General features: G+C 37.1%; 1 protein-coding gene across 4 annotated transcripts in view; it reads right to left on the reverse strand.

The window, feature by feature from the left end:
• Positions 1 to 22943, reverse strand: part of sba (six-banded) — a 644101-nt gene that overhangs the window by 434211 nt on the left and 186947 nt on the right. Inside the window, exon 1 of one of the 4 annotated variants that reach the window (XM_067763164.1) lies at positions 6724 to 6770. The exons of the other annotated variants lie outside the window; for them this stretch is intronic. Coding sequence (XP_067619265.1) covers positions 6724 to 6768 — 45 coding nt within the window. The 5' untranslated portion in view covers positions 6769 to 6770. Of the gene's footprint in view, positions 1 to 6723; positions 6771 to 22943 lie in introns of those variants that run through there. 4 annotated transcript variants of the gene reach the window in all.

Below are 22943 nucleotides of genomic sequence, written 5' to 3' on the forward strand. Positions count from 1 at the left end.
CGGGACTATTTAAGAATAATTTGGATAATTTAAGGGCCATTTCAGGTTTGTGTTATAGATCATAACGAGGTTATTTCTATAACCATCGTGGTATCGTTTTAAGGTTTATCACGGTATTATTTTAAGGATCAGTTCTGAACTATATCTTGACCATTATGACATCATTTCGGAACAAACTTCAGATAATCTTATTATCTCCGAAACATTTGGTATTGTTTTTTTTTCGGGACTGTTTAATGACGATTTAGGGACCATTGCGATATTGTTCATTTATTTTTATTTTTTATGTAGCGGGGTTCGCTCATGTCTGGTTGTTTAAATTGCATACAATTACAACATTTTTCTCGGCAATGCTTCAATTGCTTAAGCTGTTTGCTGCTCGTGCTTCATGGCTTAGACTATTAGCATTATTATAGCACCTTGAGTTCGTTTTGTTGTTTGAAATTTCATCACTACTTAACTAAATATAACAATGGCAGGTAGCTTTAGAAGAAAATGTATATACATAGTTGTTAGAGGGTGAGTTAGTGACGAAATATATATAAAGTGCGAAATGCCAAAATCAAAAAATATTGGCAAATGGGTGGACTGGGAAATAATATGGAAGGCACAATTATAACAATGTAAATTTCATTATCTCAAAGAAATTTAAGTTTTATTATTTACATATGTCAATATATAGGCTAAGCAGCAAGTAATCATAATTATTGTGCACTGAAGAATCATATAACGAGCGGATGAAGAGATGGTTTTAATTTCACGGAGCTTGAAAAGAGGAGGATTATAGATAATAAGACATGACTAGATATGAAAAGAAACATTATGGGCGAAAGTTCTCATCTAGCATACTAAGTTTTAAATTGAGTGATGGAATTCAGTTGTGAGCAAAACGTTTCACAACTTTAAAAGATGATAAAGCGTTGCCTAAAGCTTGCCCGATTAACTTATGCTTCTATCGTGGTAAAAATAATTACGCTCACCTCATGTAGAATTATAAACTGAAAATTTTGCTTTCAAAGATCATTTTTTTATACTCAGCTGAGTAGAGCTCACAGAGTATATTAATTTTGTTCATATAACGGTAATCCCTAACGGCATAAACTAATCGAGACAGATATAGATAACTTGAGTAAATTTTGAGCACGTTGTTCTGGAAGGTGGATTAGGTTCCCTTGCGATAACGAAAAAAACTGAAATAGCAGAACTATGCAGTAGGTGGCCAGAAAATAGAAAAATGTTATCCAAAAATCGTAACGGTTCATGTACTTGAGATATTCATTATTTATGGTCCGATTTTTTAGATAATATTTCTTACCCTGATTATCACGTCGGTTAGCAGAATCGAGAGTATAATCGAGAGCGTTTGCTCATATATTTTAATGAAAAATATGATAATGAAAGAAACGCATTCGATAAAATCTTTGACTCTTGAGTATTACGAAACTCCGAAACGTCAAGAAATGCTCCCTTGGGATACTTTCTTTTGTTTACGTTTTTCGTTTTTAGCTAATGACGTTATGACTTGCTTGAGACATGTTTATATATTTTAGAGCATGAGATGGCGAATGATGGAATAGTAGAGAGAGATAGAGAGAGGGAGAGAGAGAGAGACAAAGACAGGCAGCCAGAATATAACACGAGTGCAATGATTGTTTTGTTTGTTTAGTATATCCCTAGTTGTGAACATTGTACAGGTCTACAAGTAGGATATGTAGCAGCACGCACATACACAGCCACGCTCACCTGATAAAATGCTTGTTCTTGTTCGTTTTTTTTTGTGGATGCTATTTGGCACTGTTGTACTTCTTAGGACCAAAAAGAGTTTAGTAGCTGCTATCGAAAACTGCTTAAAATTTTTTTTCTTATATTACAAAAAAATATACTTATTTACTTTCAAACGAGCACTTAATTACATCTCTCTTTAATAACCATATATTTTGGACAATTTTAATTAACAAATTGTGATACTTTATTACCGGGGACGATTGCTAAAACACGACCAAAACCGTCGGGGGGGACTATTGACAACAGGACAAAACGCGTCTATTCATTTATCTTTCCGCTTTTTTGGACGGGTTTTTGCAGTCGACCTCGGTTTCAAACTGTTTTTCGCGGAGAACTTTTGAACGGGTAGAAAAACTTAACTCACGTGTTTGTATTCTTAATACTGAAATAACTACGCGTCCTCAGATACCCCAATTGAAGACTTTTTTATAATTTTCTGAAGGACCAATATGGCGGCCACCGTGGTGTGATGGTAGCGTGCTCCGCCTATCACACCGTATGCCCTGGGTTCAACTCCCGGGCAAAGCAACATCAAAATATTAGAAATAAGATTTTTCAATTAGCAGAAAATTTTTCTAAGCGGGGTCGCCCCTCGACAGTGTCTGGCAAGCGCTCCGATTGTATTTCTGCCATGAAAAGCTCTCAGTGAAAACTCATCTGCCTTGCAGATGCCGTTCGGAGTCGGCATAAAACATGTAGGTCCCGTCCGGCCAATTTGTAGGGAAAAATCAAGAGGAGCACGACGCAAATTGGGAGAGAAGCTCGGCCTTAGATATCTTCGGAGGTTATCGCGCCTTACATTTATTTATTTTCAATATGGGTGCACTTAAAATTTCCTACTAAATTCGTTCAAAAAAATGTACCATCACAGCAACCCATATCTGATATTCCGATCCCTTTTTTGCTTCCCTGTGTCGCTTTCGACGAAGCAACCCCGGTAATTTTGACACTTCGTTCAGTGTCAAAACTCATGTTCCACGCAGGTTCCACTGGGTTCCACGCTAGTTTGACACTGACCGAAGTGTCAAACTGCTGTGTGTTAGAAAGGGAAAGAAATTGTTTCCCTCTCATACATATCATACTTGTAAACCTGTACAATGGTTGTGAAGGTGATCAGATCATCAAGTGCGTTAGCGCTCAAACTGTGTGAATTATCTTTTCGAAAATGCCAAACCCTTGTGACCATAAGTGTGAACATAATGAGAACAGGAAGAAAGTGTGTGCTCCTTGTGGTCGTAAAATAAATCTCGGTTCGAAGAAATTGCAAGATTTACGCATCAGTGAGAATCATGAATTACTTATTAAAAAATGTATAAACGCGGATTTGGATCTATCCAACCCCAGTTCCCTTCAAGTATCTGTGTAACCAGTCGTCAAATTCCTCAAGACCATGCACGGGATAATGATAGAAGACCGTTTAAGATCATGCCAAACTATGGAGATATACGACTATCCAAGGAAACCAGGTCATCCAAAGAAAACAATTTCATATGCAACTGTTACCGTTTAAGATCATGCCAAACTATGGAGATATACGACTATCCAAGGAAACCAGGTCATCCAAAGAAAACAATTTCATATGCAACTGTTACCGTTTAAGATCATGTCAAACTATGGAGATATATGACTATCCAAGGAAACCAGGTCATCCAAAGAAAACAATTTCATATGCAACTGTTACATATATTTAACTGGTAGACATAAGGGATAGGATAGGATAGGTTAGGTGGTAGCTGCCCTGATAAGGATAGCTCACTTGGACAACACGAAGGTCCGTTGTGATACCACATACACCAAAAATAACGGTGACCTAGATCCAGCTACTTAGAGAATCGTTGGGTAGCAACGATAAAGCTCCGAATGATACCGATCTCAACTTTGGATATATCCTCGGGAGATCCAAGTGAGTCGCGACCGAAGTACTTTCGCCTAATTCTGGCAAAAGCTGGACAATCAAGCATAAAGTGATTTGGTGATTCCACCTCATCATCCTCCATACAGCTGCAGCAGGATGGAGTTTCCAGTATATTGAGACGTACCGCATGGATACCCATGGGACAGTGCCCTGTCAAAACCCCAATGACCCTTAGTGAACCCAATTATTTCAGCAGACCTCCTACCATCCACTTTCGGCCAGAAAGATCTTGCTACCCTGCAAGACGTGGTATCCGCCCAACGTTTGCTGAGCTGATTCGAGGCCCAGCTATGGAGGAGCAATCCACAGGTGGCCAGCGGGATCCCGAAGTCCCTACAGCGATCTTCATCCGGTTCAGTTGTACCGATGCGGGCTAAGAGATCCGCTTGACAGTTACCCGGGATATCACTATGGCCCGGGACCCAGATAATCTTAATTGTAAAATAATTCGATGCAATCGCAAGCGAGGTCAGGCACTCCCAGACCACCCTCGATCGCACTGTAGTTGAGCTCAAGGCCTTGATAGCCGATTGGCTATCAGAGTAGATGTTAAATTCCCTAACCGTGGTAGCACTGGATAGCATTCCATCCACCGCATCCTTAATCGCAGCAATTTCCGCTTGGAATACACTGCAGTGATCAGCCAACTTAAACTTGCGGCTTAAATTTAGCTCTTGACAAAAGACCCCCCCACCAACCTTTCCATCCAGCTTTGACCCATCCGTGAACAAGTTAACCGGTCCCATGCCCCAGATAATTCCTCTTCCCCAATCCTCTCTCTCTGGAATAACTGGGGTGAAGGTTGTATAGGGAGCTGTTATCGGCATACAGTAGTCCGTTCTGTCCGGGATGAAGTCGAAACTGGTAAGAAGGCTAGAGTGTCCGCGGTCAGAAAGTCTATATCCCATATCACGAAGCCTGACCAACCACCTTGCCGCGGCCGCCTTTCCCGCAATATCTACTGGGTATATGTTCAGCATGACGTTCAATGCCAAGGTAGGCGTTGTTCTGAGAGCGCCACTGATACCGATCAGCGCCGTCCGTTGCACTGACACTAACATTTTGGAGGTGCTCGCCGTGTCCAGTGCTTTCCACCAGACCAGCACCCCATATAGCATAATCGGTTTGACCACCATCTCATAAAGCCAGTGTACTATTCTTGGCGAGAGTCCCCATCTCTTTCCGATAGCTCCTCTGCAGCAGTACAAGGCAATGGCGGCCTTCCTGGCCCGATCTTCCACATTGGGTCTCCAGGACAGTTTCTTGTCCAAAACAATCCCCAAATATTTAACCCTATCAGAAAGTAGCAACGGTACCCCTCCAATCGAGGGAGTTCTGAAATCGGGCACCTTATATCTTCTTGTGAAAAGGACCAATTCCGTTTTTCCCGGGTTGACCGCCAATCCACATGATTCAGCCCACCTAGCCACAGTATCCAGGTAGCCCTGAAGAACATCGCGCAGGGCGCCCAGAAATTTGCCTCTGACTAGGATAGCGAGGTCATCTGCATAGGCAACCACCCGACAACCATTGGCTTCCAGCTCCACAAGAAGCTCGTTGACTACCACAACCCAGAGGAGAGGAGATAGGACACCCCCCTGTGGCGTGCCCCTGCACACCTTCCTCTTAATTATGGCCCCTCCCCACTCCGCTGCGACAATTCTGCCGCATAGAAGTTTGCTAATAAATTCAACCAGAGCCGCCTCGACTCCTAAACCCACCAGAGCTCTTTCGATTGACCCCGGTAAGACATTGTTAAAAGCTCCCTCGATGTCTAGAAAGGCACCCAGAGCATACTCTTTGTGTTCTAGGGACCCCTCTATTTGCTTTACAATCGAATGGAGAGCCGTTTCCGTCGATCTGCCCTTGCAGTACGCATGTTGTGAAGCCGACAGTAACCCCCGAGGTATCCTTTCCCGTAGGTACAGGTCAATCAACCGCTCAAACGTCTTAAGAAGAAACGACGAGAGACTGATTGGCCTGAAATCCTTAGGTGATACATGAGAGCTTCTGCCGGCCTTCGGAATGAAAATAACCCTAACCGTGTGCCAAGACTTCGGGATATAGTTAAGCCTGAGGCAGTTAGTATATATGATGGCCAACCAGCGGCAGGAAATCCCCAAAGACCTTTGAAGCTGCGCAGGAATGATTCCATCCGGGCCCGGAGACTTATAGGGCTTGAACGACCCTATAGCCCAGGTTATCTGACTTTCCCGTATTGGAATGGCAGGCACTTCTGCATGGCCAACGACCGCCGACCATGCAGGCGAAGATCCCTGCGCAACTGGGACATCGGGAAAATGATTGTCCAGTAAAAGCCTCGCTACTCATCGACCAGTCCCCACCATTATCTCTCAGATACCCCAGAGGAGCGGGGCTCCTAGAGAGTATTTTTCTAAATCTCGCGGATTCATTGCAGCCTTCTACGTTTTCGCAGAAGCTTTGCCATGCATCTCGCTTGGCTATCCTTATTTCATATTTATAAATCCCCAGACTCACCTTATAGAGCTCCCAGTCCGAGGGTAATTTACTCCTCCTGGCTCTGTTGAAGAGCCGCCGACTGGACGCTCTTAGGTCGTCAAGAGAATCCGACCACCAGGGCGGCTTGCCCTTCCCCCTGTAAGTTTTCAATGGGCAGGACAGCTGAAAGGCGCTATTGCTTGCCGAGGTGAAGTTTTCCACCAGAACGTCTATCTCAGATTCGGACAGGCCCGAACTAATGATAGGCACCACAGGCAGTAGCTCTCCCAGCTTCCTACAATACAAGTCCCAGTTAGTACTTTTAGGGTTCCTAAAAGATATTTTACCGGGACGTTCTTCGTTCACTGAGAACTGAATATATCGGTGATCAGAGAAGGAGTGCTCGTTGAGAACCCTCCATCCAGATATCCGACCTTCCAGTTCTCTACTAACCAGGGTGAGGTCCAGGACCTCCTCCCTTAACGCAGTAATAAAAGTCGGGTCATTCCCCCTATTACATATACAAAGTCCCTCATCTACAATAAAAGTAAATAAAGACTCACCTCTAGTGTTGGTATCCGAGCTTCCCCAAATGCTATGATGGGCATTTGCATCGGCACCGATGATCACGCCAACACCTCTCCGCCTTGCTTCAGCGGTGATTTCACCCAGTATCGCATGTGGTGGTCCCCCTACGTCCCCGTGGGGCATGTACGCTGAGACCACCCACATTTCATTACTTCCTCGCTCGAGGCAGACCGTGGTTACGTCAGCATTGCTGAAATTAGAGAGAATAAAAGCTTTAATCTCTTTTTTAACAAGCACACAGGATCTAGGCCTACTTGCCTCCCCATGCACCAAGGTGTTGAATTTTCCAGTCCTTAATCCAGAAATCTTACTGCCGTTACTACTCAGCCACGGCTCCTGGACAAGGACTATATCCACTCCGCCTTTTTCAAGGCAGAGCAACAAATTTGCGGAAGCCGCCTTAGAGTGCTGAAGATTGATTTGACGGATTTCCATCAAAAGCGCTCTTCTTCCGCACCCCATCCTTGGCGGATTCGTATTAGTATTGTCCATTCTAAAAAAGTCCCCCCTCAAGGCCGCTATCCGGAGCCGATTGTGTAGTCGCCCTTTAACGATCTCGTGGTTATCTATGCTACGCAGGGAGGCCACGCGAGGGTTGACGCATTACCTTATGAGTAATGCGTTCAGAGCCAGACCGGACGCGAAGCGGGAAAATCTTCAACCGCACCTACACCACCAACTTAACGGCGACGGAGCCGGAACGTACCTTGAGGCCCGCCACGGTTTTAACGGGACGTGGGCAGGTGCAGCATTAAGACATAAGGGAGTAATAATTAGGAAAAAAAAATTACCAGTTGGTAAAACACTTGATCGATAAAAATTAATCGCGACAATGGAATGTACGGATATCAGCACGCAAGCATCACGGGGGTTCAGAAGAGTCAAGATCCAGTTGTAAGAAAGCCCTTTTATGGCCTCAAAATCTGGGTCTGGTGTCGAAAAATTACCATGGAGAAACGTTTGAAGGGAATGCTTGCAGAAAATTACTCAAGGAATCAGCAAAATTGTTAAATCCTGAAATATGTAGCATCGTGGGTGGAGAATTATCACTTATTCCATTCGTTGCACCATTTAGAGCTATGGACGAAATTGTCAAGTTGGTCTTCTGTGTAACGAGAATTAACTCAGATTTAGATAAACATATAATAGATCTCAAGAAAGCTCTCGCTGCTCTCGATGTGAGTGAATGTTTGGACGAAGAGAAAGGTGTCGGTTTGTGGTCTGAACAAGCTGGCGAAAGTATTTATCACGAATTCTTAAAATTTTGAAAGGAACGAAAAATTAATTATCTTATGGCATAAGCAGCTGTGGTTGACTTTTCTTCCAAGCATATTTAGTACTTATTTATAAGATATATAAAAAAACAAAATACAATAATATTATATTGAAAAACAAATTAAATCCTGCATATTTTAAATAAACTTTTTCTACTGTATACCTAATGAAACGCAGTTTTTAGCAAGCAACTTTAGATAGTTATGCGTACTAAACCCTATATTTGTACCTCCACAGCATTTTCCACACGTCTATACCTTTATAGATATACATACATATATAACATTCTCGATTCTGCTAGCCGACGTGATAATCAGGGTAAGAAATATTATCTAAAAAATCGGACCATAAATAATGAATATCTCAAGCACATGAGCCGTTACAATTTTGGGATAAAATTTTTCTATTTTCTGGCCACCTACTGCATAGTTCTGCTATTTCAGTTTTTTTTCGTTATCGCAAGGAAACCTAATCCACCTTCCAGAATACCGTGTGAGGTATCTTAATGAAATTTGGTATGTAAGTTCCTGGGCACTCATCTCAGACCGCTATTTAAAATATACGAAATCGGACTATAACCACGCCCACTTTTTCGATATCGAAAATTTTGAAAAACCTAAAAAGTGCGGATAATTCATTACCAAAGACGGATAAAGCGTTGAAACTTGGTAGGTGAGTTGAACGTATGACGCGGAATAGAAAATTAGTAAAATTTTGGACAATGGGCGTGGCACCGCCCACTTTTAAAAGAAGGTAATTTAAAAGTTTTGCAAGCTGTAATTTGGTAGTCGTTCAAGATATCATGATGACGTTTGGCAGGAGCGTTACTCGAACACGCCCACTTTACAAAAAAAAGTTTTTAAGTAAAATTTTAACAAAAAATTTAATATCTTTATAGTATATAAGTAAATTACTATGTCAAAATTCAAGTCCAGTAATGATATGGTGCAACAAAATACAAAAATAAAAGAAAATTTCCAAATGGGCGTGGCTACGTCCTTTTTCATTTAATTTGTCTAGAATACTTTGAATGCCATAAGTCGAACAAAAATTTACCAATCCTTGTGAAAGTTGGCAGGGGCATAGCTTCTATGACGATAACTGTTTTCCGTGAAAATGGGCGAAATCGGTTGAAGCCACGCCCAGTTTTTATACACAGTCGACCGTCTGTCCTTCCACTCGGCCGTTAACACGATAACTTGAGTAAAAATCGATATATCTTTACTAAACTTAGTTCACGTACTTATCTGAACTCACTTTATCTTGGTATAAAAAATGGCCGAAATGACCACGCCCACTTTTTCGATATCGAAATATTTTATACCAAATATGAAAAAAAGTATGAAACATGGTAATTGGATTGGTTTATTGACGCAAGATATAACTTTAGAAAATACTGTGTAAAATGGGTGTGACACCTACATTACTAGAAGAAAATGAAAAAGTTCTGCAGGGCGAAATCAAAAGCCCTTGGGACCTTGGCAGGAATACTGTTCGTGGTATTATATATATAAATAAATTAGCAGTACCCGACGTTCTGGGTCACCCTGGTCCACATTTTGGTCGATATCTCGAAAACGCCTTCACATATACAACTACCACCACTCCCTTTTAAAACCCTCATTAATACCTTTAATTTGATACCCATATCGTACAAACAAATTCTAGAGTCACCCTTGGTCCACCTTTATGGCGATATCTCGAAAAGGAGTCCACCTATAGAGCTAAGGCCAACTCTCTGTTAAAGTACTCATTACTACCCTTCATTTGATTTCCATATCGTACAAACACATTCTAGAGTCACCCCACCCGAACTTAGCCTTCGTTACTTGTTTGGTACTACAATTGCTTTGTGCCGAACTGTACGTGCATAAATTTCACTTTTTGCATTTTGCCTTCACAGACATCTGTTATAGAATCACTTGCAATATTTCAAACTCTACAACGCTCCATGAATACTAAATGCCACTAGCAAAATTTGAAACTTAAACAATGAGTACTAAGCTAACGAATGTCTGTTTTATTATTAGGCGTTAACAAACAATAATATTTATCAAATATCTATTTATTTTATAATAGCAAAGTTTGCCAAAAAAAAAAAAAAACAAAAAAAGATTAATATCTGAAGGCCACCGAAAACTTGCACAGATCCGCTTAAATACTAACATAAATATATATATCAGTACAAATCAAATAGTTAAGCTGATTTTTAAATTGAAAATATAGATGTCTATCGTACATTGAAGTCTTTCTTTTGACAGTTGTGAGCTTTTTGCTTCTGGTGCTGATTTTTGTTTGTCACCGGACAATTGAATGTGTACATATTAACTATATAGATAAATTAAGGTGTGAGTGTACTTTTTGCTTGTTTAGCTAACGAAGCGCCTAGAATGGGAGCGCCAACATTTGAAGTAATTATTCACTTTTGTATGTTTTGAGATCATTGTTCCTTTGATTTCCATACACACCCATAAAAAATAAATACATAAATATAAGGCGCGATAAACTCCGAAGAGATTTTAGGCCGAGTTTCTCTCGTGCTCCTTTTTAATTTTTCCTACAAATTGGCGGGATGGGATCTACTTGTTTTATGCCGACTCCGAACGGCATCTGCAGGGCAGATGAGTTTTCACTGAGAGCTTTTCATGGCAGAAATATACTCAGAGTGCTTGCAAAACACTGCCGAGGGGCGACCCCGCTCTTCTTGATTGAAAAATCTTTATCCTGAAATTTTGCTGTTGCTTTGCCCAGAACGTGAACCCAGGATCTTCAGCGTGGTAGGCGGAGCACGCTCCCACACCCATAACATTGGGTAAACCCATAGGTTCAAAACGTGTCAAATTAATAAAAAACAATATGAAGAGTAATGTTGCTAGCAACATAAGCTTAATTGACTTTAGCGCGTGCAACAAATCGCATTAAGGGCGTAAGCGAAAATAAATCAGGGTTCCTATGGCGAAAGGGTCAACTTTTCGACCAAAACACTCCGCCGTTGTAAAAACGTTGGCGATAACACTTTTTTGAAAAAAAGAATATTTTTTGGGTTTTGGAGAGTGTTTTGGTCGAAAAATTTCCTTTCCTTCCTGGGCTCAAATACTATCGAAAAATCGATGGCGCGAATTCATTCATTCAGTGTGTATACACTGAGTATAAAAAAATTCGGTCTATATTTGCAGACGTAAAAAAAGTTTCTGAGACATATGCTTCAAATTTAGGACCAGTCTTTTGCGTTTTTTTTTTTCGACCCAGTCTACTGGTGACATGCTTATCGTGTTTTATTGTTTTGTGTACCAGCGTAATTGATGGTTTGTGTCACCAGTTATTTAGGTGTTTGTATGAATGGTATTTTAAATGTTATTTATAAATTAAGTTGTTATTTGAGCATTCGTATGAGAGGCTTAAAGCAAGCACATAATTATTAATTACAAGATAGAATACATATATGTACATATATAAGCAAATATGTCTGAATGTATGAACGCGGATACATATGACGCATGCCACGGCTGGCTGGAGCGTAGTTTAACTACATACATGCAATGGTTTAAAGGTACCAAATCACCCAAGTTAACATCATGAAATTTCGAAAGATTTTTTGAAAAGATTTTAAATGTTTTTCAACAAATTATTTATTTCCCACTCATTGTGCGGTCTGCTACAAATTCTGAGAGATTTTAATCCGTTGAGCAAATTCTGGAAACAAGTAACAGAAAAATGCGGCCCTGCATTTGTCACTACTGAATTTGTGCCAAATTATTAACAAAAACAAAAAATAATAACATTTCAATCTGAAAAGATGAGCATTGTTGTCGTGTTTTGTTTCTTATCTCTACACATAAAATGTGAAAATTAAGGTGTGTACACTTACACAAAGGCTTTGTTTTAAACATTCTTTCATGAGGCATAGCGCAAAATATTTTCGAAATAAAATAACAACAACAACAAAATCGTGCTTATAGTGTACCGAAATGAATTAACACAATCAGTTAATTGCCTAAGGGCTTTAAAAAAGTTATAAACAGAAAATAGGCGTGAACACAGCGGTGTAAAATTAAACGAGCATGGAGAAGTAAAATCCGGGACCAAAATGTGACGAAAATAAAAAAAACGACATAGAATAACATAATATAAAATATATGGAAAATGGGTAAAAGCACATAAGTTTAAATGAAAGAAATAAAACAGAATTTACGAAACAAAATAATAATCCTAAGCAGCTGCGAATAAAGCGACTATAAAATTAATAGGAGTTAAATGTTATCCCGCACGAAATCGATTATGGCACAAAATTTAATAAAACGAAATAAAATTAAAAAACAAAAAAATACAACAAAAAAAAGATGCGCATTTCGAAACTTAATAACATAAACAACAATTAAAGCTCATTCAACCAGCAAACAACAAAATCCGCACTCGACACCAACGACCGCCTGCATTAATGTAATTTAAATTGAATGGCGCAACGTTTTTGTTCATTAAACACAAATGACTTTTGACATTCATTGTCAATACCGCACAATGTTGAAAATTATTAAAAATAAATTATTCGTAATGGAGTGAAAGCGCAAAAACCAAATACCATTTTAGCGTAGAAGGTAATGTGGAATATGAAAGCAAAATTGTAAACATAAAATATGTGAATGTAACTAGTAAATATGATATAGAACAAATATATGCAACAGAATCGTTCAACTGTAAAATCGAAAAATAAATAACAAATGTTGAATAGAAATATGAAATTAAAACAAACAAAAAGTAATTACGAGTAAATGTATGTTTGTATATATTTGAGTGGGAAGCGATATTTGTTGCGAAAATTAATTCCATTATCAATTTTTTCTCTTTATAGCTTAAATATTTGGTATCCTTCGTATGTACATACATATATGCTTACATAAACGATACACTTTTTAAATAAACATTTATTATGCAAATTTATCTCGAAGCGCTCTGTTTGGTTAGTTAAATGTGATATGTAACGCTGCATTTCAAATGTGAGCATAACTAATTATACGTAATTGGCGTGTAAACATTTTGGCAATTGTTGTTGTAAAGTCAAAATCAATTTGCTCGTACTATTCCCAAATTGGGCCAAAACTTGGATATTGGAGCAAAGGAGAACATAACAACTAAAAGCTTGACAAAAAATAAATACATATCCTTATTCGAAATGACTAATTCAGCATAATTGCTGCCATCTCATCAACCTTATTTCATTGAACGAAATAATTTAACCCTGCGAACCGACCAAAGTGGGACTGATTTTACAGCGATTCAGGGTGTCATTCCATATATGTAATTTTTTAAGAGGCCTCTTGTATTTGTATTTATGTATTTATTTATTTGAGCCTTTGAATTTATAGATTCTTACAGACTATATTATGCAAATTTTTACATTAACTTAATCCTAAGAAAAATAAGTTCTTAGATTGTTAATTAAGGCAGCGTAAGGAAAAGTATAGTCAGCACCTGAGGAGATAAAAAACATATTCAGATCAGCACAAGCCCTAGAAATTTTATACCATAAATAGTTCTAGAGAACCCAATTTTTAAGGGTTCAAACTGTCGGAGGTTTCTGCATGGTACATTAAACTGAATTTTATCAAGAAGTGATGGACAATCAACGGTCCCTGAAATTATGCCAATGACAAATGAGCAAGATAGAATGGATCGTCTATTTGCAAGCGTGTTTAGATCAATTAAAAGGCATCGAGATTCATATGAAGGCATTGACCTGACAAAGGCACAATATAGTGTACGGACTGGTGAATGCGGAACAATTACGTCGTATGAACGCAAACATTGCGTAAAATCGAGTTATGACATAGTTTACATGCGTAGAGAAATTAAATTTAGTGTCAAAATACACCCCTAGGTCTTTGATTTCTTCAACAGATTGCAATGTATAGCCAGCGATACTATAGCAAGTACGAAGGGTATTAACTGATTTTGAAAAAGTCACATGAAAGCAGTTTTTAATGTTTAACGATAAACGATTTAAACTACACCAGTTTTCGACATTATTAAGGACTGATTGCAGACGTTCAGAGTCACCAGAACTATTTATAACAGCAATCACTTTTAGATCATCCGCATACAGCAGATATTCCGCAAACGAGAAGCATGAGCCAATGTCGTTTATAAAAAGTATAAACAAGAGAGGTCCTAGAATGCTACCTTGTGGGACTCCTGAGGATGCAATAAAGGGACGCGATGTGGTATTATCAACATCTACGACACAGCGCCTGTTGGATAAGTAAGACTTAATCCACATCAAAAAAGTAGAGTGAAAACCCAAAGCAGCCAGCTTCAATAAAAGTATTCTGTGAGAAACTTTGTCGAATGCCTTCGAGAAGTCAGTATAAATTGTATCAACTTGAAATTTATTCTGAAAAGCAGAGATGCAGTATTCACTAAACACTGTTACGTTGCTTACAGTTGAGCGATTTGGTACGAAACCGTGTTGGTTGATAGTGATTAAACTTTTAACCACAAAATACAATTTGTCATTGACAATAATTTCAAAAAGTTTGGACACCGAAGATAGCTTCGAAATCGGTCTATAATTGCGAACATCATTTTTATTGCCGCTCTTAAATATAGGTGAAACCGTTGTCAATTTCCAGTCATCTACAAAAAGACTAACGGCCAGAGAATTGTTGAAAATGATTGTGAGTGGCATTGCCAAACACAGACAGCTTTTTAGCAAAATGACCGAGAGGCCATCAGAGTCAGTGTTGTCACACTGTTGGAACAATCAGCATTTTTATTATATCGACATGTCCAGAATTAATAAAAAGTCTAAATGGCGAGATGGGCGGCCACCGTGGTGTGATGACAGCGTGCTCCGCCACGACGCAAATTGGAAGAGAAGCTCGGCCTTAGATCTCTTCGGAGGGTATCGCGCCTTACATTTATTTTTTATTTAAATGGCGAGATGACATAAAGTCAATAGCCATACCGTCCACTGACCTTAAAAGCATTATAAATGGCGACAAAGTAAATTGAAGTTATGACGATATCGTGACAACATTATGACCATCCTGCTTTCCCGAAACTGTCATACAGCCAATTAATATTTCTGAAGTCGGCGTAAGGTAAAATATTTTGTTTGGCACCTCCATGTTTTAAAATGAAGTGGTGATATAAGGTCAGCGGACATAATGGCAATTGAAATGGCCACAAAGTCAATTACAACTATGACGATATGAAATTGTGAAAACCTTAAATTCCAAATAGTTACAACTTTATTGGCATTATGACTATTATGCTTTCCGAAATCGTCATAAACGCGTCATAATTTTTCATTATTCATCATAATCATTCATTTTCGCACCCAAGCCCGACTCGTGAAGGGTATTCTGACTGGACACTACCTTCTGGTGTCACATGCCATTAAATTAGGCTTGGTCAGTGATAGCAGATGCAGAAAGTGCGGGTTGGAGAAGGAAACGATCGAGCACGTTCCGTGCTCGTGCCCTGCGCTTGCCAGGCTAAGACTCCAGCTATTAGGAGTGATACGTCTGTCAGATCTAGAAGCAGCACTTGGCTTAAGTCCTAGGAAGCTTCTAGTATTTGCCAAGAGGACGGAGTTATTTCATAACATAGGTGCTGGTTTTTGATAGCGTTTTTTAGATTGGTCGTTAAAACAAACTTCTGGTAACACTACGGACTCATTCAGCCTATGTGAGGTCATTATGGACCGGCCAGTTGAACCTAACCTAATATCGGATTAAAATCTGAGCCGGTGAGGATTCTTTTGAAATGACAAGAACATATTCAACCAACCAATCCTGCAAAAGTGTTTGCCTAATGACCTTGTAACCATTTGAAGTGGTTATACGGTTGATGACGAAGTGCTCACAACGTTAATTGACTCCCATCTGTATGCACTGTAATCACTGATATCGATTATCCCATTATGTCAAAATTCTAGTCCGAATGTGTTCAATAGTGCAGTTCAGATCAGATAGGTCTCCTTGGCGTTTTCTCAAAGTTTCTCCTGTTTTTGTTTTTGCTGACCTCTGCGTAAATGTAAGCCTCTCACTTACGCTTGGGCCTTGCATACTTTCGCCTTAAGCATAGGTAACTTCTCCTTATCTCTGCTATTTCTTCCTATAGATGATCGATCCCAGTTAAGTCTTCTAGTACTTTGAACTCTTGTATGTCGATGCCTTCAAATTACATCGTGAAATCTGCTGTTATCTCTTCTCCAAACCTTTGTTGTCCTGAACCTGGTCGATAGTACGGAGTTTATACTGTTAGTCTCAGCTTAACCACCATAGCCTAAACCCACCCTCGCTTTGAGTTAATTGTTACCATTATCCATTCCGTGGTGAATGAGATAAAGCAGTAATTGCCGCTCGTCCCTTGCGCGGGACATACCCTCCACAACATTGAGGTTTCGTTGTCATTTGGCATTAAATAAGAACTTATTATTGCGAGCCGTTTGAGTTGGGCCCAGATGCTGCAGGTTTTCCTTTCCTTCTTTCTTCTGCGAGCCTTATTTTCAGTTGGGAGAATAGATGTCGCGTTTTGGGTGGAGTCTTCCTGCCAGCAGCCTTGTATATTGCTCGCTGATATATATGTGAAATATATTCGATGAGAAGGGACAGAATTTTGCCACTGGTATATAATCTACGAACACTAAATTCAATGAAAGCATCTTTCAAGAAATCCCTACAATTTAAAAAAAAATCTGAAAGAAGACTGTTCGTACGGCGATTTGTTATATTTTATGTGATTTATTCAAATCGTAATTTTTGCAGACATCAAATGCATCTCCGCCCTCCATCCTCCCCATCTTCATGTCATTCACTATTTCTTAGCAATGCTTTTCCACCATTTGTAAGCAGTTTTTAATTAAATTAATCATCAACTAGAGAGAGAACAAAAACGAAAGGCAGGGTGACAAAGGCGCGAAAGAGGTGAACAAATGCCACGAGGGGTTTCTCTGTGAACTATGTAAAGAGCACATGCATCATTGCGTAACTAAATACCGTTGCTATTGAGTGTGTTGAGCCGACAACGGCGGCAAAGCAACTGCAATCACAACGCGACACACAGCGACTTTCACAACTACAGCAACTACATGCTTATCTAGAATAGAGTGTCGATGTTTACGAAAACTAATCGAAGCAATTTGTACAAATGTCAGCTTTGTCTCGTGTAATTTTAGAAAAGTACATTCAATATAAACGTGCCACAGGTCGGTTTGGGTTGGTTGGCTGGTTGACATACACGGCGGCACACAATTACATACAACAAACACTTTTGCCAATAAGCACATTAGACAAAATTAGACAACATGCTTTCAAAAACTTACATCCATATATGTATGTGTAGAAATGTATACGAGAATCGTATTGTCTAACAAAATCCATGTGACCGCCTAAATGACATGTGACTAACTCACTCACTAACTGACGTCGGTGATTGAGTGAGTGACTGTCGTTTCTTGTTGTATTTGTTGCATTTGCTCATTTTACATTTGTTTGGTGCATTTCAATTTTATTTGAAGTTAGGTACGTAATGCCCCTACTAGATCTGCATAACTTGGTACATATGGGGTATTCCATCCCATTTCGACCAATTTTGAACCCGACCCCCTTAGAATTGGCTGAAAGTTTTTCTTCTTTTTCTAGCTTACGAAAGACGTTTTTCAGAAATTTTTCAAATTTCTCATCCAACTCAAAAAAAGTTATGAATTTTTAAAAAAACACCGTTTTTGTTTTCAAAATGCTATAACTTTTTCAAAAATTGACCGTTTGGGATCTTTTTTTTTTTTTAATTTGTTTTTAAATGTACTTTTCGGAAAAAATTCAAAAAAATGTTTAAAGTTTTCGCCATCTGCAATCATTTTTATTTAAAATTTTTAAAGTTTTTTTTTTGTAATTTTTCAGTTTTTGAGATTTTTCGAATTTCGCCCTTTTTTTCTCATAAAAAACTTCAATCAATTCTGCAATCATCCCCACTAATCCCGGTGTGGGCCGAGAATTTTTTTTTTATTTAATTGAAAAAAAAAAACTTAAAAATTTTTTTTGGATTTTTTCCGAAAAGTATATTTAAAAACATATTACAAAAAAAAAAAATGATCCCAAACGGTAAATTTTTGAAAAAGTTATAGCATTTTGAAAAAAAACACCGTTTTCCAACTCAAAATAAGTTTTAAATATTTTGAAAAAAACACCGCTTTTGTTTTCAAAATGCTATAACTTTTTCAAAAATTTACCGTTTGGGATCATTTTCTTTTTTTCAATAAGTTTTTAAATGTACTTTTCGGAAAAAATACAAAAAAAATTTTAAAGTTTTTTTTTCAATTAAATAAAAAAAAAAAAAAATCTCGACCCACTCCGGGATTAGTGGGGATGATTGCAGAATTGATTGAAGTTTTTTATGAGAAAAAAAGGGCGAAATTCGAAAAATCTCGAAAAACTGAAAAATTACAAAAAAAAAACTTTAAAAATGTTTTTGAATTTTTTCCGAAAAGTACATTTAAAAACAAATTTAAAAAAAAAAAAGATCCCAAACGGTCAATTTTTGAAAAAGTTGGAGCATTTTGAAAACAAAAACGGTGTTTTTTTAAAAGTTCATAACTTTTTTTGAGTTGGATGAAAAAATTTGAAAAACTTCTGAAAAACGTCTTTCGTAAGCTAGAAAAAGAAGAAAAACTTTCAGCCAATTCTAAAGGGGTCGGGTTCAAAATTGGTCGAAATGGGATGGAATACCCCATATATACATTAGATCGTATTGAAAAAAGTATGAATGAAATAATACAAATTTTAGTGGTTTTATTGTTATGATAGAGGAGGATGAAAAAAGAAATTTGATAGTTATTTTCTTCAAAAAGTCAAATGAATGAAATTTCTCCGTTACAAACCAATATAACAAAATAAAATGAAAAACTCAAAATGTAGGCATTATTTTTCAAAGTTTTTCCTGGAATTTAAAATTTAGTTTAAAACTGACTACTAAACGACAAAAATTTTAATTCAAAGTCAAAAATAAAAATAAATATAAAAATTTTAATTAAATAAGAAGTGGAATATTAAAATTCAGAAATAAAAGCTTAAATTTGGTTTTAACTATAAAAGTCAGAAATTAAAGGTAAAATTTGGCTTTAGTTATTAATGTGATTAAAGTTAAAATTTCAATATAACTCAATATCAGAAAATGTTGAAAATGAAATTCGACATTTCATTTGCGAGATGAATACGAGGGTATTATATGAAAACTATTTTGAAAGAGCTTCCAGATAATTTTGTTACAATTTTGGGGCTATTCTTGGCAATACTAACGAAATAGTTTTAAAAATTTCTCGAACTGTTCGTTTTGCTTTTTGTTTTAAAAAATCCTTAGTTCTAATTTGGGGTCATTTCGGACTTTTATCGAATTCATGAATACCAATTCGATATCATTGCAGGATTATTACAATTTAACTTCAAATTATCCGAAATTATTTTTCAATTTTATTTGGGATCATTTCAGATGATATCGGAAGAATATTGAAATCAGCCCAAAACTACAATGAAACAGTTCTGAAATAATCGTGGAATAGTTTCAATTTACAGTGAAGGATAGTGAGGTGAAGTCTTATTTATTTTACAAAATGTCTTCGATAACATTGCTCTTCACTCAAATACTGTGAATAATAAGCGGAACTCTAATTTAGTTCCGACTGTTTAAATAGTTTGAATAATTATTTGGCACATACTAAATGTTTCTCGAATTAATTATAACAAATTAGTAAAACAAATCAGCACTTCATTTAAATTTAGCGAATAATGATCACGGCTACTTAATAAAATTATTGCTTAAGTTAGTTGAATAATTATTCGCGAAATCACTCGATTAGTCGAGGGATTGCATTGAATATTGCTGAAATTCTGTGATTACTAAATAAAAAGGCTGTTTTCCAATATATCCATTAATTGATTAATTATTAGTCAGTGGATTTATTTCAAAACGATTAACAAATCGTATCTTTACTCAGATCGTTTTATTTTGTTATGAGTCGACTATGCCACTATAAGTCCGTATTAGGTATACGCACCGGTATCTATCTTTTCAGGTGGTACGGATATATTTTTAGGTGGTTTGTTTGTTTAGGTGGGTCTAATATACATACAATGTCATACATACATACAAACACGTTAGATGAAATTGTAAATTTAAATAGCTGAAAGAAATCCGTTGTTAATGTTGACTATAGCTAAAGTTTCATACGACTCAACCAAATACGGCAGTTGCAATATGGTAACCAATATCGCGTCCGCCACGCATTTCTGGTGAGACAAATGAGTTGCACAATGACGCGGAACAGCAGCACATAGACGAAATGGTTTCGGCTGACTGACAGAAGCACAAATAAAGCGGCAAGTAAAATAATGTGATCATGGTATTTGTGGTGGCGTTATTGAGGCAACGGTAAAAGCGCTGAGCAACAACAAAAGGCTTAGTTGCATACCGAAGAATAAGATACAAAATGACAAAACAGAAAACGCAATAAAGCTTTAAAAGAGATTTATATAATACCGTAGTAATGTATGAACTTTCAAATGAGGTAACTTGGAGTGTGCTTAGGCATTTGTTTGGGAAAATTATTGAATAAATAACACAAGTAAATCTATGAGCATTCTTCATAAAGTTAAGTAGTGTTAGATTAAGTCAGAGCCCTTCAACTAGGTTAATAACAAGGTTGAATCAAAAAAACTCATCAGTCACTCGCCAACCCACACTTCCCAATTTTTCTGTTGGTACTGGTGAGTCTCTTAAGGAACAGCTTGGCTTATCCGATGGATTTCTATTCACTACATTAGAAAGTTTTGAGTTATTTAAAAAAATTATTCTCAAAATCAAATATTTTCGAAAAAATATTAAGAAAAATTTTTTTAAAAGTATTACTCGTATTTGTTATTATTTTTTTTTTTAATTCATTCGAACCCGAAAATCCCAGTTCTAATAGATTTTGAGCTGCTGAATTTCAGTTCATAAAAATTATTTAGATCAAACAATTTAAAAGTGTCTATTGAAACACTTTTTTTATTTTAATTTTATTTTTTTGTTTTCTTTTTTTTTTTTTAAGTATTATTTACCGTATTTTTCTGTATTTTTTTTTAGAATTTATACTTGTAATAGTTCTAATAGATTTGGAGATAGTGAATAAGATTATCAAAAGATCTGAATTTTTTTTAATTTTATAACAAAGTATTGAAAAACGATTTTAAAAATGTTGTGTCCAGCTGTAAAAGCTTCAGATGATGAACTAAAATACGAAAAATACCGGAATTCCGCGAAATACTTCAAAACTGAGAAATGAAGGAGGGTTTTTGAAAATTTAAATTCTGTTTTGTTCTAATTTGAAATCCTAGTAATAATAGAATTTCATAAAATAATATGAAAAAAATGTGTAAATGTTTCAAAATTGAGTATTGAAAAGCGTTTTTGAAAATATTAGTTTTGGTTTTTTAGGAATTTGTTCTCACTTATTAAGGGATATTATTCCCTTAGATTTTGAGATGCTGAATGAGAATTTGGAAAAAAGTGGAAGCGAGGCCCGCATTGTGTTTAACGATCCGTGATTGAATACTCATTTTCAAACCACAATAGCTCTGAAATGGTGATCGTATATAAAATTTACTTCAACTTGAGATGCTAAATTTGGTTATGAAATATTGTTTCTGAAACTTTCCATTAAAAATACAAACAAATGACTTTAAAATGCCCACGAAAACATAAAATAAATTTCAAGCATAGATCACTTATTAAACTGCCCTTGTAGTTGTTCGTATATTCAAACAGTTATGTATTCCGATTAAGCTCACATGCTAGAGTTACTTCATCTACATAAATAATTAAAATTACAATTTGCAACGAGTTAATAGAAAATATGAACTCGTTTATGAGCTACAAGCTTCGACAGAAGCTAAATTAAAATCAGAAAACATTGCATATAAAAAGATGATGATATCTTACCGACGACACCTCATGCATATGCATACTTGAAGGATGAGCCTAGTCTCAGCTTTCGAAATTATCGAAGGAACTTTTTATAAGTGAAAAAAGCCGCTGCTGCGTAGAAGTAATCCAATACCACTTGTCACTAGACGACGACGACCAAGGCGTTTTGCAATTATAATTACAGCGCCTTTCCTGTGCTACCTACCAATGTGGTCTGCTAGTATTACAGATTGCTCAACTCACTGTTTGCTAAGTAGTTTGAAATTACATGAAAACAAAAAAAAAAAAAAAACAAAAAGACACCAAAGAAACAAACAACAAGAACGCACACGCACTAAATCCGTTGAAAAAGCTCGAAGAAGTAGATTGTACATGTAGATTGTCTGTCAGTGGTGTGTAAAAAAAAATGTAAATCCCTCATCAATTAAAGTGAACATGCTTCAAGAAGCACCTGCTCATTTAAGCCACCAAAATGAACAAGAAGAATACCTACAACAGAAGAGTTACAACAGCGGTGTCAATTTATAGTTTGTAAATACAGTTACAGTGTGTTACAATAAACATGAGACATATAACGAGATTGAAGGAAATTAATATTTAGCAGCGCATAAGCAGCAGCGCATTGGAAATTGACATTTACAAAAAGAGCTGAAAAACTCCAAAGATAATACCGAAATTATAGGGAGATAGCCGCACCTCAAATAGTGCCAAAATTATCTCGAAAAACAAGTCCGAATCACCTAGAAATGTGGTGTTCAAGTGTTTCTAAAACGGCTTCAAAATCTAAAACTAATACCAATAATAAACTAATAAATGATCAGAAAATAGTTCTGAAGCGATCGTGAAGTGGCTTCCTAAAGATCCCGAAATATTCCACAAGTCTAAATCAAATCAACTAATTGTCTCGTTATTATATAGAAAAGCTTGAGGGATAGTCTCGACATGGCCCCGTAATAATTCC

This window comes from Eurosta solidaginis, chromosome 1 (assembly GCF_040869045.1).
Source record: "Eurosta solidaginis isolate ZX-2024a chromosome 1, ASM4086904v1, whole genome shotgun sequence".
Taxonomy (NCBI): Eukaryota; Metazoa; Arthropoda; class Insecta; order Diptera; family Tephritidae; genus Eurosta; species Eurosta solidaginis.